This window comes from Triplophysa rosa, linkage group LG9, assembly GCF_024868665.1.
Source record: "Triplophysa rosa linkage group LG9, Trosa_1v2, whole genome shotgun sequence".
NCBI lineage: Eukaryota > Metazoa > Chordata > Actinopteri > Cypriniformes > Nemacheilidae > Triplophysa > Triplophysa rosa.
In genome coordinates, this window is record NC_079898.1 from 16,908,716 (window position 1) to 16,920,986 (window position 12,271).

The window sequence follows — 12,271 nt, forward strand, 5'->3', positions numbered from 1 at the left end:
CACAGCAAACTGTGATTTTAGGATCAATTTACAGCGCCTGTAATTTTTTGATAACTCAAACAAAGATGCATATGTAACATAACATGGAAAATGAGTTCTTAGCATGTCGTCAAAACATGTTTCATGAGAAAAGTGAACTAACGTTATGCATTAAAAATATCTTGTCTTTGACTAAATTTAAAATAGCATTTAATCTGTGTTGACATATAAAACGTTAATTATTGTATACATTCGTTCTTTCATTAGGCCTACTTCCAGCCCAATAAATTCTAGTGGCAACAACCACATCATTCGTCTGACGAGACGACTTTTATTTTGGCTTGCGGTTGAAATTACGTAGGCCTATATGGGTCCATGATGATAGGCTTGTTCGAATTGAAGATCCGACAGACGGATGACATCAAAGTACCGCGAGAGCGTTTCGAAACCAAACTTTTTGTAATTTTTCGAATCGCTCTCGCGGTACTTTGATGTCATCCACCAGTAGGATCTTGCGGCGCCGCAAATCTCGTTTTTGTGATACAACATCACATAAGGACATGCTACTTTGCGCTTTATTTGTTGATGTGATATTCTATCGTTAATCCGGTGAGGAAAATTTTGTTCACTAATGCATTTTCATTTTAAAAGCAAACGCATCTTTAGACGTGATATAGACGTTTATTATAAACCTTGCACGAAATTATAAATTGTTACATTTTAACAGTTCCGCATCGGTTTGTTTCACGATTTGTTGTCAGTTCAGCTGTGACAATGGCATCGTTTAGACGCTGGAACTGTAGTATAAACGTTCAGATTGTAACTGAAATTGAGTGTGTTTAATGTTTGGCACCTATTTCACATCAAGAATACAAACAACTACACGACACATTTTTACAGAACCTATCCTTTGCATAGCACATAGATTACATTTCTGAAGACAATTTTAATCCCGCATCATCAATCCATTTATTAGATTATTACACCACTTTAAAAAAATCTCTTAACGCAAGACGGTCAGTTTGACGTGAATATGTCAAGTCAACCATAAAAGACTTTGCTAGAATTTTAACAAACATTATACTGAATGCTTGAACTAACTTCACCACACTGTCTAAAATCCTATCCTTGAATGGTGTCTCAACGCTGAATTGACAGGTCAGATATGCTGCCTGTGATAGTAGTGCATGGAGGCGCTGGTCATGTTCCTAAGGACAGGGCTGATCTCTCCTCTGTCGGGGTGAGGGATGCGGTTAGAGCTGGGTATGCCATCCTCCAGGCGGGTGGTAGTGCCATGGATGCTGTGGTAGAAACCGTGACCCTGCTGGAGAATAATCCAGTGTATAATGCAGGTACACTTTTATTATATTTAACATAATATCTTACTTCATTATATATAAAATAAAATGTTATAATTCATTACATGCAACCTGTCATTCTTTGTCTATACAACACAGGTCGAGGGTCAGACCTAAATGTGAAGGGGGAGGTGGAGATGGATGCTCTTGTGATGGATGGGAGAACTCTAGCCAGTGGTTCTGTGTCAGCAGTCAGGAGGGTGGCTAACCCAGTGCAACTGGCCAGGCTTGTCATGGAGAAGGTATTATTGTAATAAGAATTATTACTTATGACTAATTATGACTTCTCAAATGCAAAACAGTTACGCTTGTAAGATAAAAAATCAGACAAATATGGGACAATGGGACAAATACTTGATCTGATGACGTCTGTCTTTTCTCTGGAGACCAATCACTTGTGCCTGACAGCTGAAGGAGCTTCTAAGTTTGCTAGAGCCATGGGTGTACCGGAAGTGCCTGAAGAGTCACTCATCACAGACTATGCCAGAATGCGCTGGAAGAAGAACCTGCAGCCAGATGCCAACCCTGTGGAATGCCAAATGTAAAGCTTTTATGTAATGAAGCTGTAATGAAAACTTTTAACAAAGTGCTGCAGATATTGTTTTGGGCATTTCATATAGTTAATAATACATTATGTAAGACGTGGGAACATTTCATTAGTGTTTAAAGGAATAGTTCACCTACAAAATGTAAAAATCTGTCGTTATTTACTCACCCTCTAGTCATTTCAACATTTTTCAAAATATCTTCTTTTGTGTTTTGAAGAAGAAAGAAAATCACACAGGTTTAAAATGAGGACAGGGTGAGTAAATGATGACAGAATTTTCATTTTGAAAGTGAACTATTCCTTTAACTTTAGCATAGGATATTCAACCATCAAAATGTCATGGATAAAAAGAATACGCAAATGTTCCTGTAACAAAAGTTTGTGTGTTTGCACTACATGTTGCTTAGGCTAAAAGCGTCTGCCAAATGCAAAAATGTAAATATAAACAAAATGAAAATTCCAAAATTAATTTACTTACCCTCATGTTGTTGCATTGTTGTAGAGCCCGTAATGTAATTTAATTACATTTTTTACAATTACGTTTGTGAATTTGTTTGCATGTGTTTTTTTCAGAGGCAAGATGGGAACAGTGGGTGCAGTGGCCGTGGACAAAGAGGGAAATACTGCCTGTGCCACATCCACTGGTGGACTGATAAATCAAATGGAAGGTCGTGTAGGAGACACACCGTCTGTTGGTAAGTTCGTAATTCTTTGTAGTGTGTCTGAAGGGTCTTTTATTTTACTAATACACTTCAGCAGTTGATGTGACAGACTTTGAACTTGGACCTTTGGACAAGAAAGAATGTGTGTAATGTTCAGCTGCTCGTGAGAGCTTGTTGCCTGCTGAGTTAATATTCAAACCACAGATCTAATCCCCAGTACAGCACACAACTGCATCACTCTCCACATACACATTCTCTCGGGACACACTTTAACCTGTGGGAATCACATACACAAAGTAGTTAATGATAAAAATAGAACAGGGCGAACAGAGTTTGCTGGTATTAAGTGAGTAAAACACAAAAAAGCTACTAATAGGACCTATTGTTAACCATTGATGTTACTCAATTTAATAAATATATTAAAGTGTTGAACTCAAGTATGTATGTATTAAGTTCAGTATATAAAAGCTATATTTTTTGCTGTTGGAACATAATAGTAATGTTATTAGAGCTGCTTTATTCTTGTACACACATCACTTTTTGCTTCCAACAGGTGCAGGTTTTTCTGGAGCAACAGGTTTGTTGCTGATAAAATTCTGCAGTGTGTACGTGTATAGGAAAGATGTCTCTCAGGGTCTGTTTCTCTGTTTCTGTTTCTCAGGGTGTGGGGGTTATGCAGATAACCTGATTGGGGCTGTCTCAACCACAGGCCATGGGGAGGCCATCATGAAGGTCACTCTGTCTAGACTCATTCTCTTCCACATGGAGCAAGGCATGTTACAAGAACAGCACAAGTCTGTGCGTCCTAACCCTACAACCACTGAGTTCTCTTCTTTTTATATCTTGGCAAGTTAGAGTAGCTCATTGGCCAAGTCATGTGTCACAGAATGGGTAGCAATCAACTGTATTAAAAATGAGCTTGGAGGATGTCTGGATTGTGAGCATGAGACTTTTTATAATTGGAAAGAAGCTTTTAAATTGTAGTTCACGAGTTCGCCTCACAGATAATTAAGGTGGGACGGATAGTATGCGTATTTGGCGAGCTGTCCCGGGGTGAGGGTTCCGAGCTCTCCAAATACTACCGAGCTCGGAACGCCCGCCCCTTGAACGGGGAAAGGGTCCCGGGCCCGGAGTGAGCCCTGATCCGGGCTATCCCCCGGTGCTGAGCTGTAGAGGTATGGAGAGGAGACGGGGTGGAGGAGGGTTTGCGAGAGATCCGGGAGAATGAAGGTATTTAATATGTAATCTAACTAGTCCATTTAAAAGATTGCATATTAATAATATGTCATTAAAAAATATCATGAGCAAAAGCTTTGCTTTGTGTCCTGATCACATTTTAGTTTGTTGTGGGTTTTTTGGGGTGAAAATTACAGTAATGATATCATATGTCTTATAGAAGCAAAATAGTTTAACTGGCCACACAGGTAATTAATATGTCACAATAGGTGCATTTGTAATAAAAATGTGATTTTTAAACAGTGACATTGCAGCAACAGATAAATCCTGTAGATTGTTTGTTGTGTTTATGATTAGCTGTAAGACAATGTTTGCCCGACAGCACTTTAGTCTGTGAATAAATGGCTTAAATTACTGCAGCTACACATTAACTGGAGATCGAGGACCTCATTAAAACGCTTGACCTCAAGTCTGGTTTAGGTGAACATTTGCTCCCCTCATGGGACTAACTAAAACAAGTTTGGTCAGACTGACACAATGCATTATGTAAAACATAGTGCTCATAAAGTAAAGATTAACCTGTCTCTGCTGTTTGAACATTTTGAGCCCAGAAATGTTCTTTTGAGAAGGCAAAGAACATTCCTGTGTAACCCAAAAAAGAATACAACATGGCTTCTCTTTAACCCAGGTGTCATGGTAGCCAGTATGTGAAATCCATTGAATTTGTTTCTTTTCTGTGTGGGCATGTTTTTGTCTCGAGTGTGTGGAAAGACAGAGGCATTTGTTGTGCTCAAGCAGCAGATGTAAGTGTATGTTGATATGGAAAAGGTGTTGATAAGATTTATTGTGCCTCACCTGTGATTAAGTATATACAATCCACAGCTCTTAAATCATCAACTTCCTTGTTATGCACTTCACTTCCTGAAATTTGATTATCTGGAATGTTTACAGAAACGTTCTGTATTATCATGCATTATGCAATTTGCTAACAATTATTTTACACACACCTTTATGGTTGAATTAAGTGTTTTTTTCCTGTTCTCTAGGTAAAAGCCCACAGGAAGCAAGTGACTTGGCCCTTGAGTATATGAAGGAGCGGGTGAATGGTCTGGGCGGGGTGGTAGTGGTAGATCTGAAAGGGACCTGGGCAGCTCGATTCAGCAGTTTACAGATGGTATGGGCAGCTGCTCAGCAGGACCAACTCCACTATGGATTGTACCATGGGGAGGACTTCATTGAGCCTATATGTGTATAAGAACAGAACAATACACAATGAACAAATCCATCCTCAAACACCATAATAACGCAATATTTTTCTACAATCAATATGGAATACACAATTAAATATGCATACAAGAAAATCTGTATTTGCATATGCCTTATTGTGAGTTTTTGAGGAGCAGATTTTAAGGAATTAAGTGCAATGTTAAAAACGTAAAATACAGGTAAATTAGACACTCCTTAGTTGTAGCATTGCTTGTTCTCCACTAGATGGCGGTAAATCATATTTTTTAGTAAACGGGTAATTTGTAAGGTACAGTAAGTGGGAGTGTTCTGTAATCACATAACTCTACAAAATGTAATCAAAGTTAGAAAATACGATTTTCGTATTTACTAAAATATTTATTTAACAACTGTTTTGTAATAATTTCTTGCCAGACCTGAACTGAATTGCTTTCATACCTGATTTAAAGAACAGAAATCATGAATCATTCCTGAAGTGGTGCAGCGTATCTTTCCATATTTATCCTTAAAGAGAACTGTGTTTGTTGTCTTGCTATGTTATTGTGTTTATTAAATAAATCATTTTGATATCAGGACACATTTCATAATTATCTATTTTTTTTGGAACTGTGTCAGAAGAAACTTTGTAACTCGTAACACTTTTAAGTGTTGTAAAATGTTAACATCATCACACATTTTAAAACGATTGTGATGGTTGACACAATCAAAGCAAGAAATATCTGTTAGAAGGTTCAAATTTGCAGAAAATATATATTTTTGGGTGAATGTCGTTCTTGAGCTATTTTACGTTGACAGCCCAGATATTGATAACATCAGTGTTGTGTTGTCATGGAAATGCCCTGACCCTCATGACAGTTTAAGTACACAAGCTCCTGCTTATTGTGTCAACACATAAGCCAGCTTGCAAGTTCCAACGGTATTGTCTTTATAATGATCTACATGCTAAAAAACTGTTTTTCTGCCCTTGGCGGTCAGTTTGTGATCAAAATATTTAGCATGATGGGAGCATGCAAAACAGCATAAACTTTTGTCCTCTCAGAGACACGTCAGAAATATTTGACCTCTGTCCATTGTCATTTAATTTACCAAATGATTTTTTATTTTATAGATTTAATAAAACTATATTTATCATGGTTTGATTTTATTTTTTCCATACAGATATTAATTTATAAAAAGAGCAAACTACAAACAGAATAATTTCTAGAAAGATTTAAGAAAATGCAGGTGTGTGCAGAATAATGAATGTATACAATTCTGAAAAAAACCTATGCATATATCCACACAATTTATATGAAAATAAAGCTCTAAACTTAAGCATGTCTACATAAAGCTAATTTGACAAACTAAAATCTAGGAAAATTGAAAAGCTCAGCGGTCAAAGGGTCAAAGGCGGTGCATGCGAACGCTGGCACGATCATCGATGAGAGCGCTGCGCTCGCCCATTGGTCAGCAAGAAACAGCGATGACAAAAGGGGCGGGGCGACACTCAGCAATCCGCATAGAAAAAGTCAGAGGTGACAGATTGTCCGGAGTGGGTGACAGATTTACGGGCTGCTCGGACGACGAAGTCAAGAACCCCATTCTCAAAATTGTCATCTTGAAAAGCTTTATTATTGCCTCCAAAGCCGCATCTAAACGGGAATTTAGAAACGACATTTAGGACCTAAAAAGCTTCGTTTTAATCTCAGGTGTGTAGACAGCTGTTTGTACAGCTTCGGTTATATCGCTCGCTTTCTAGTTTGTCCCGTCGCCGCGAAAAAGGACGCGCATGTAGTAGATCTCGATACAACGTAGGCTACTTGTTTTGAAGAAGTGTAAAACACACGAAAAAGACTGTCGTGAAAACACTGTCACGTTAAAAGGTCAAGGAGCAGGACGAGGATCAGTCGAAGTGAATATGGCATCCTTTCTGGACGTTTAAATGTTAACTTTGTTAAACTGCGGCATGTGTGCGCCGCCAGCGCTGATGAAAGAGTCACAGACATCTGCGAAGACCAAGTTTGATCGACGGACGGACTTTTCACAGAAACACACGCATTTACTTTTAACTTTGGTAAGTGGTCAGTGACAGTCCATATGCAGTTGTGTGTGTTTATATTGCTAACTTTTCATTTATTTAAACAAAACAAAAACAAAACTGTTTTAAAAAAGGGCAATTCGAGTCTGCACAGCTGTGTTCAGGAAATGACCCAATTATAAACGAACTGGTTTAACTGTAAGCTACTGTGCATTTGAGTTTATTTGAATCATTTTAAATCAGAATAAGCTTAAAACATGGTTAACGTTTTTTGAAAGAAGTTTTGAAAGTATAGATTTCTGTTGATGGGCATGTGGTGATACTAAAATCCGGTGGGTTTATTTGGAAAAAAGCCTTTCATGTCAAATTTCCAAAACATACAGATTTTGTGGTGTGGGTTGTAACGTTTTGTCTTTGAACAGATGCAGGAATGTGTGGGCCAACATTTTCTTCATATCTCACTAATACACCAGTGCAACAGTACGTTACTTTATATTAGTTAATTTATCTCTAACAATAAAATAACTTCATTAGTTAACATGTTTTTATTACCTCCTAAAATTATGAGTTTTTGTGTCTGTTAACTATGAAGATTGTACTCTCACTATGTGCTGGTATTGTAGTTGGTTTGGTTGGCATACACCCATATAGATGGCACAGTGAAAATATGTTAAAACGCATTTTTAGACGCTTTATTTTTTGCTTACACCTGACTTATTAAGGAAGCCGTCCTCAGTCTAGATTTCATTACTGTTCCCTCACATCTTCAATACGCCTCTTTCACAATATGGCGGCGGCGACCGGAAGTAGGGAAATACTTTTTCCGGCCGCACTGCTGCCATAGCCATTCGTTCATTCATTCATTCAACTTGTTTTCTCACAGGCATTTATTTTATTTACCAAAAACAAAAGTAGCATATGTTGTCTGATTTATTCGTGGTTTACTGGGAGATGTAAAAATAGGGAAAACAAAAATGACAAAAACATTGTTTTTTGAGCGATTTATTTATTATCAAGGTCTGATATATGTTAGACAAATCAGCATAAAGGGAGCGCTACATGCCTAACTTCTTCTGGTCTCCGCAACTGTTCTGTGTAGTGAATGGAGCTAGAGCATTGACCGGACAAGCGTTGACCCTACTTCCGGTTTGTACACGTCACACTGTGAAATAGGTCTATGACGCAAAGCAGGCAGTAGGGTGTAAGTGTTGGGGTGGCATGACTTCCTGTTGACCTCTGAGAGTTAGCTTTTTCTGTTAATCAGTGTTCTGGCGACACAGATGACTTGTTCTCTTGCTGTGTGTTTCGTGCCTGGAATCTAGGAACTGTGTTTATCTGCCTGGCGAGTGCAAAGGAGTGTGACCTTCAGCAATGTCAGAGAGGCCACTGCACAGCTGATTCGGCTTCAGGCGGTTTTTGGTTCCTGGAAAGAAGAAAATAAAGGAGAGAAAGTTAGAGAAACGTGAGAGAACGGAAACGAGTGAGCCTGTATGAAATAATCATAAAGGAACACAATTTGGGTCAAAAATGTTTTTCGCTCATCCCAAGTGCATCCCGAAAGAATGGCAATAGGACAGTGCATACCAGAAACACCTGAAAGGGAAGATCAACAAGTAAATTTGATTGAAGTTTAGGATTAAGATCATAACCAGATAAAGTGAAGAACGGTGAGGAACTTTATAAAAACAACAAGGGAGATCCATACTTGTTCTGTAGTTGTTATCCATAGATTTACTGTATGTGGCTATTAGCATAAACTTGAGTTTGTAGGACATTGTAGGACCAATGCCATTTATCTTTTTTAACGTTTTTAAAAGTAAGTTGTGGCCTGTTAAAGTCAAAACAGGATTCTAGATGTTGACTTATGCAGGCAAGAAATCTGTCCCATAGGGCATCTGCCATCATGAGAAATGTAGATTGAGTCTGCATTAGAGAAGAATGCTTTTATGAGGTGGTTGATCTGGAAACCGAAGTGGCTCTCACAGGAAGATCACAAAATTTCAACCATCAGGATCTATATATTCATCCCTATTTTGAGGTTTCTACTTTATTGTCCACATTGACTCCTTTGATGTCTGCATCTATTTGATCTATTTGATGCATTGCATTCTGGCAAAGTAAGAGTAACAAGAGGATGAAGAGAAGGGAGTGATGAAGATGTTATGGAATGTATGAAATTGTAGAGCCTTATCCTCATGACCTTCATGTAACTTTGCCCTGCATTGGAATGCATTGCATTTGAAGAGCATAGTAGGGTTATGCAGCCAGATTTGATCCAATCAAAGCCTAGGATGAACCACACAGACAGAATGATCAAAGAGTTGTCATGAGAGTTTTGAACATTAAAGTATTGTTAATTATGACATTATGTCCTCGTCACAAGAAACTTAACTTAGGACTTAAGTTGTTTTTAGTGTCAAAACGGCTGTTAACTGTGAAACCGCTTAGCGTCAGTGACACAACAACCGTTGCCAACAATTGATATGATCAGAGGCCTTGTTTGGGTGGAGGTCTTCAGACTCCTAGCCAGATCTCTTGCTTTTTTTGTTAGTCTCGGCCTCTTTCCTTTCTCTCGACCCCTTCCCCCATTCCCTCTCTCTGTATGTCTCTGCCTTACTACATGCTATGTGGTTGCCAAGTGCTAAGAATCTGCGGAATGTGGGATTGCAGTGCTCTGATAAAGTTTGCTTTGTTCCCGTCGTGACCTGAACACTGGGAGGGATATGGAACCCTGGGAGTCTTTGCATTGGAGGGCAGACCCTATACACAATCTCAACACACTGTTAAATGTACACACACAATTCTCATTAACATCCAGTTAATTAGCCGGCAGCACATGCTACTGACTGACGCCGCTGATTCGGTAGGGTGTCATAAGGAACACATTGCATTGCAAGTCATTACAAATGATATTACCATTTACAATTGAACATTGAATACATTGAATTTTTTCTATTTCAATACAGTTTCAGACTTTTGGACACCTGCATATTCTTTCAAAATAATTTTTGGATTAAATATTTTTAAAAATATTCTTGGAATATTTAAGCATAGGAAACAGACTTGATGTTGTAAATGAGTTGCAATTGATTGCATGTAGTAAATCCCAAATTTTTAACAAACAAAAAACATTTTCGTAACTCTGGAAACTGAACTAAAGTAAAAAAAAAAAAGAATTAGAGAGTGAGTTCAAAAACTCATTGTCACACATACGTAGATCACAAACCCACACATTTCTAGTTTTGGAAGACTGTTGAAAGGAAAGTAAAACTGATGACAGAAAATAGTTTATTTATCGATTTTGAGTGCAGGTCTGCATTCCTGACGATGTCCTTACAGAGGTCATTTTGATTATTGTGACCAGCAATAAAGGGAGTTGAGACCGTCTTGAGGAAATTTGCTGTCTCAGCCCTCACAACACAGGGCTCCTAACGGCTACGTTTAGAGAGTAAACACAGAGATGGATGCTTTGTGATTGGAGGGGGTTGGCAGGAAGCTGGTCTGCTGTTTGTGTTTAGGGGACGTTTGCAGTCAGCAGGGTTCGTTGCGTGTGAAGCTTCATCAGATTGGCCCTTTGTGGGAGTGTTGTGGCAAAACAAATGGCACCCGCTGACTTTCACTGTTTTCAAAGTAAATACAACATTTTTCTTCTGTCATGGTAACCAGTGTCACACGGACATAAGGTGGACTAAACCTAGCCTGAATGACTGTATCTCCATAAACACGAAGAGATTTTAAAGCCGCACCTCATAGTTAATAGGGCCAATCACCTTTTCCTGGGCATTACAGTGCAAATTAGGGATGCACCGAATGTTCGGCCACCGAAAATGTTCGGCCGAAAATAGCAAAAAACGCAAGAATGTGTGAAGTGGCCGAATAAATTTTACCGAACATGACTCGTGATACGATCAAGCAGCAACCAGCGCAGAGAGAGAGAGACAGAGACATGCGTGCGCTTTATTACTGCCACAAACATTTTGGCTGTGTGTGTGTGTGTGTGTGTGTGCGCATGTATGTGTGTGTGTGCATGTTCATGTTTTTATATCCCGGTGGGGACCTAAACCTGAATGCACACCAACACATGGAGACTCGTGTCACTGTGGGGACCAAAATTGAGGTCCCCATGGGCAAAAAAGCTTATAAATTGTGCAGAACGATATTTTTTTAAAATCTAAAGTGTAAAAAGTTTTCTATGATCTTTAGGGTTAGGGGTAGGGGATATACAGTTTGTACAGTATACAACTCATTACGTCTATGGACTGTCCCCACGGAGATAATAAACCAGACATGTGTATTTTTAGCTTATAGGCCTAATGTGGAATAACAGTTTTTAATGAACTGTTTTGTTGTAGGGGTACAGAGTAACTTACATTACATTCTTTTAACAGTCAGTTATAGGCCTAATTAATATAGGCTATTCATGAAGGGAGAGGGCTCAATTTTTTGTTTGAATTTACTTTGTTTTGCTCAATTTTATATTAAGTTGTATTGTATTTTATTGAAAAGCCAGACAAATTATAAAAAGCACATTTTGACTATTCAGTTTGTGCAATAGTGAAAAAAATAGCTTAATAAATAGAAGAAATGCAAAAAAACATGTTCGGTGTTCGGTATTATTCGAAGTGTTTCACATCATGTTCGGCTTCGGCCAAGAATTTTCATTTCGGTGCATCCCTATGCAAAATATGACTTGTATGAATTAATGTCCAGTTGGATTGGAGTAAATCCTAATTTCTTTTTATGATAAACGTTTTAGTATGTCAGGAGGTTGAAGTCATCGCTATGTGTATGTACGAACAGTTGGCAGTACAGGCTACTGTAAACATCCTTGACTGGAAGCTGATGCTTAAGATGGAGCTTTCAGTCGGATGTTTGCAGCAGCCAACTGCTGTTACTCTCACCTGGAACCTCGAGAACATGGATATACACAGGCATACCCAATCCATAAATGTCATCTGTTTCAAACAAACCCATGATTTGTTTCAATAAGGTAAAAAATCTGTCTACCTGAGATTGTAGCCTGCATACACAGATGAGTCAACATCAAAATGTTTTCACCATCCAGAGTTTATTTGTCATTTAAATGATCTAAAACAGTGAACCACACCAACAGTGGACTGTTTCAGCCATGTTGATTTCCATCTAAAGCAGCTGCAATAGTGTAGCGGTGTGAACTAAGTCAGGCTGAAATGGATCCCTCTGTGGTACGTCAAAAGCAAACAGTGGTTCGAGAGCCGACAGGGATGAGTCTCTGACCTACAAGATTAGGCAAGACCAATGCTGTCTC

At 38.6% G+C, this 12,271-nt stretch overlaps 1 protein-coding gene across 2 annotated transcripts; it reads left to right on the plus strand.

The window, feature by feature from the left end:
• The first annotated feature begins 483 nt into the window (after positions 1-483).
• Positions 484-5,540, plus strand: asrgl1 (asparaginase and isoaspartyl peptidase 1). Of its 2 annotated transcripts, none has more exons than XM_057341923.1 (7): positions 484-588; positions 1,138-1,331; positions 1,437-1,579; positions 1,724-1,878; positions 2,458-2,579; positions 3,208-3,318; positions 4,769-5,540. In XM_057341923.1, the coding sequence occupies exons 2-7, from the start codon at positions 1,145-1,147 to the stop codon at positions 4,975-4,977; spliced, it is 927 nt and encodes a 308-aa protein (XP_057197906.1). In that variant the 5' UTR covers positions 484-588; positions 1,138-1,144; the 3' UTR covers positions 4,978-5,540. The 2 variants fall into 2 exon arrangements, with proteins under 2 accessions (XP_057197906.1, XP_057197907.1); XM_057341924.1 differs by having other exon boundaries at positions 3,208-3,344; positions 4,769-4,927.
• Positions 5,541-12,271: the final 6,731 nt, after the last annotated feature.

Coding starts and splice junctions, on each gene's coding strand:
- asrgl1 (XM_057341923.1), top strand. CDS start 1,145: ATGCTGCCTGTGATAGTAGTGCATGGAGGCGCTGGTCATGTTCCTAAG. Junction 1,332..1,436: donor TAATCCAGTGTATAATGCAG/GTACACTTTTAT, acceptor TATACAACACAG/GTCGAGGGTCAGACCTAAAT. Junction 1,879..2,457: donor AACCCTGTGGAATGCCAAAT/GTAAAGCTTTTA, acceptor TGTTTTTTTCAG/AGGCAAGATGGGAACAGTGG.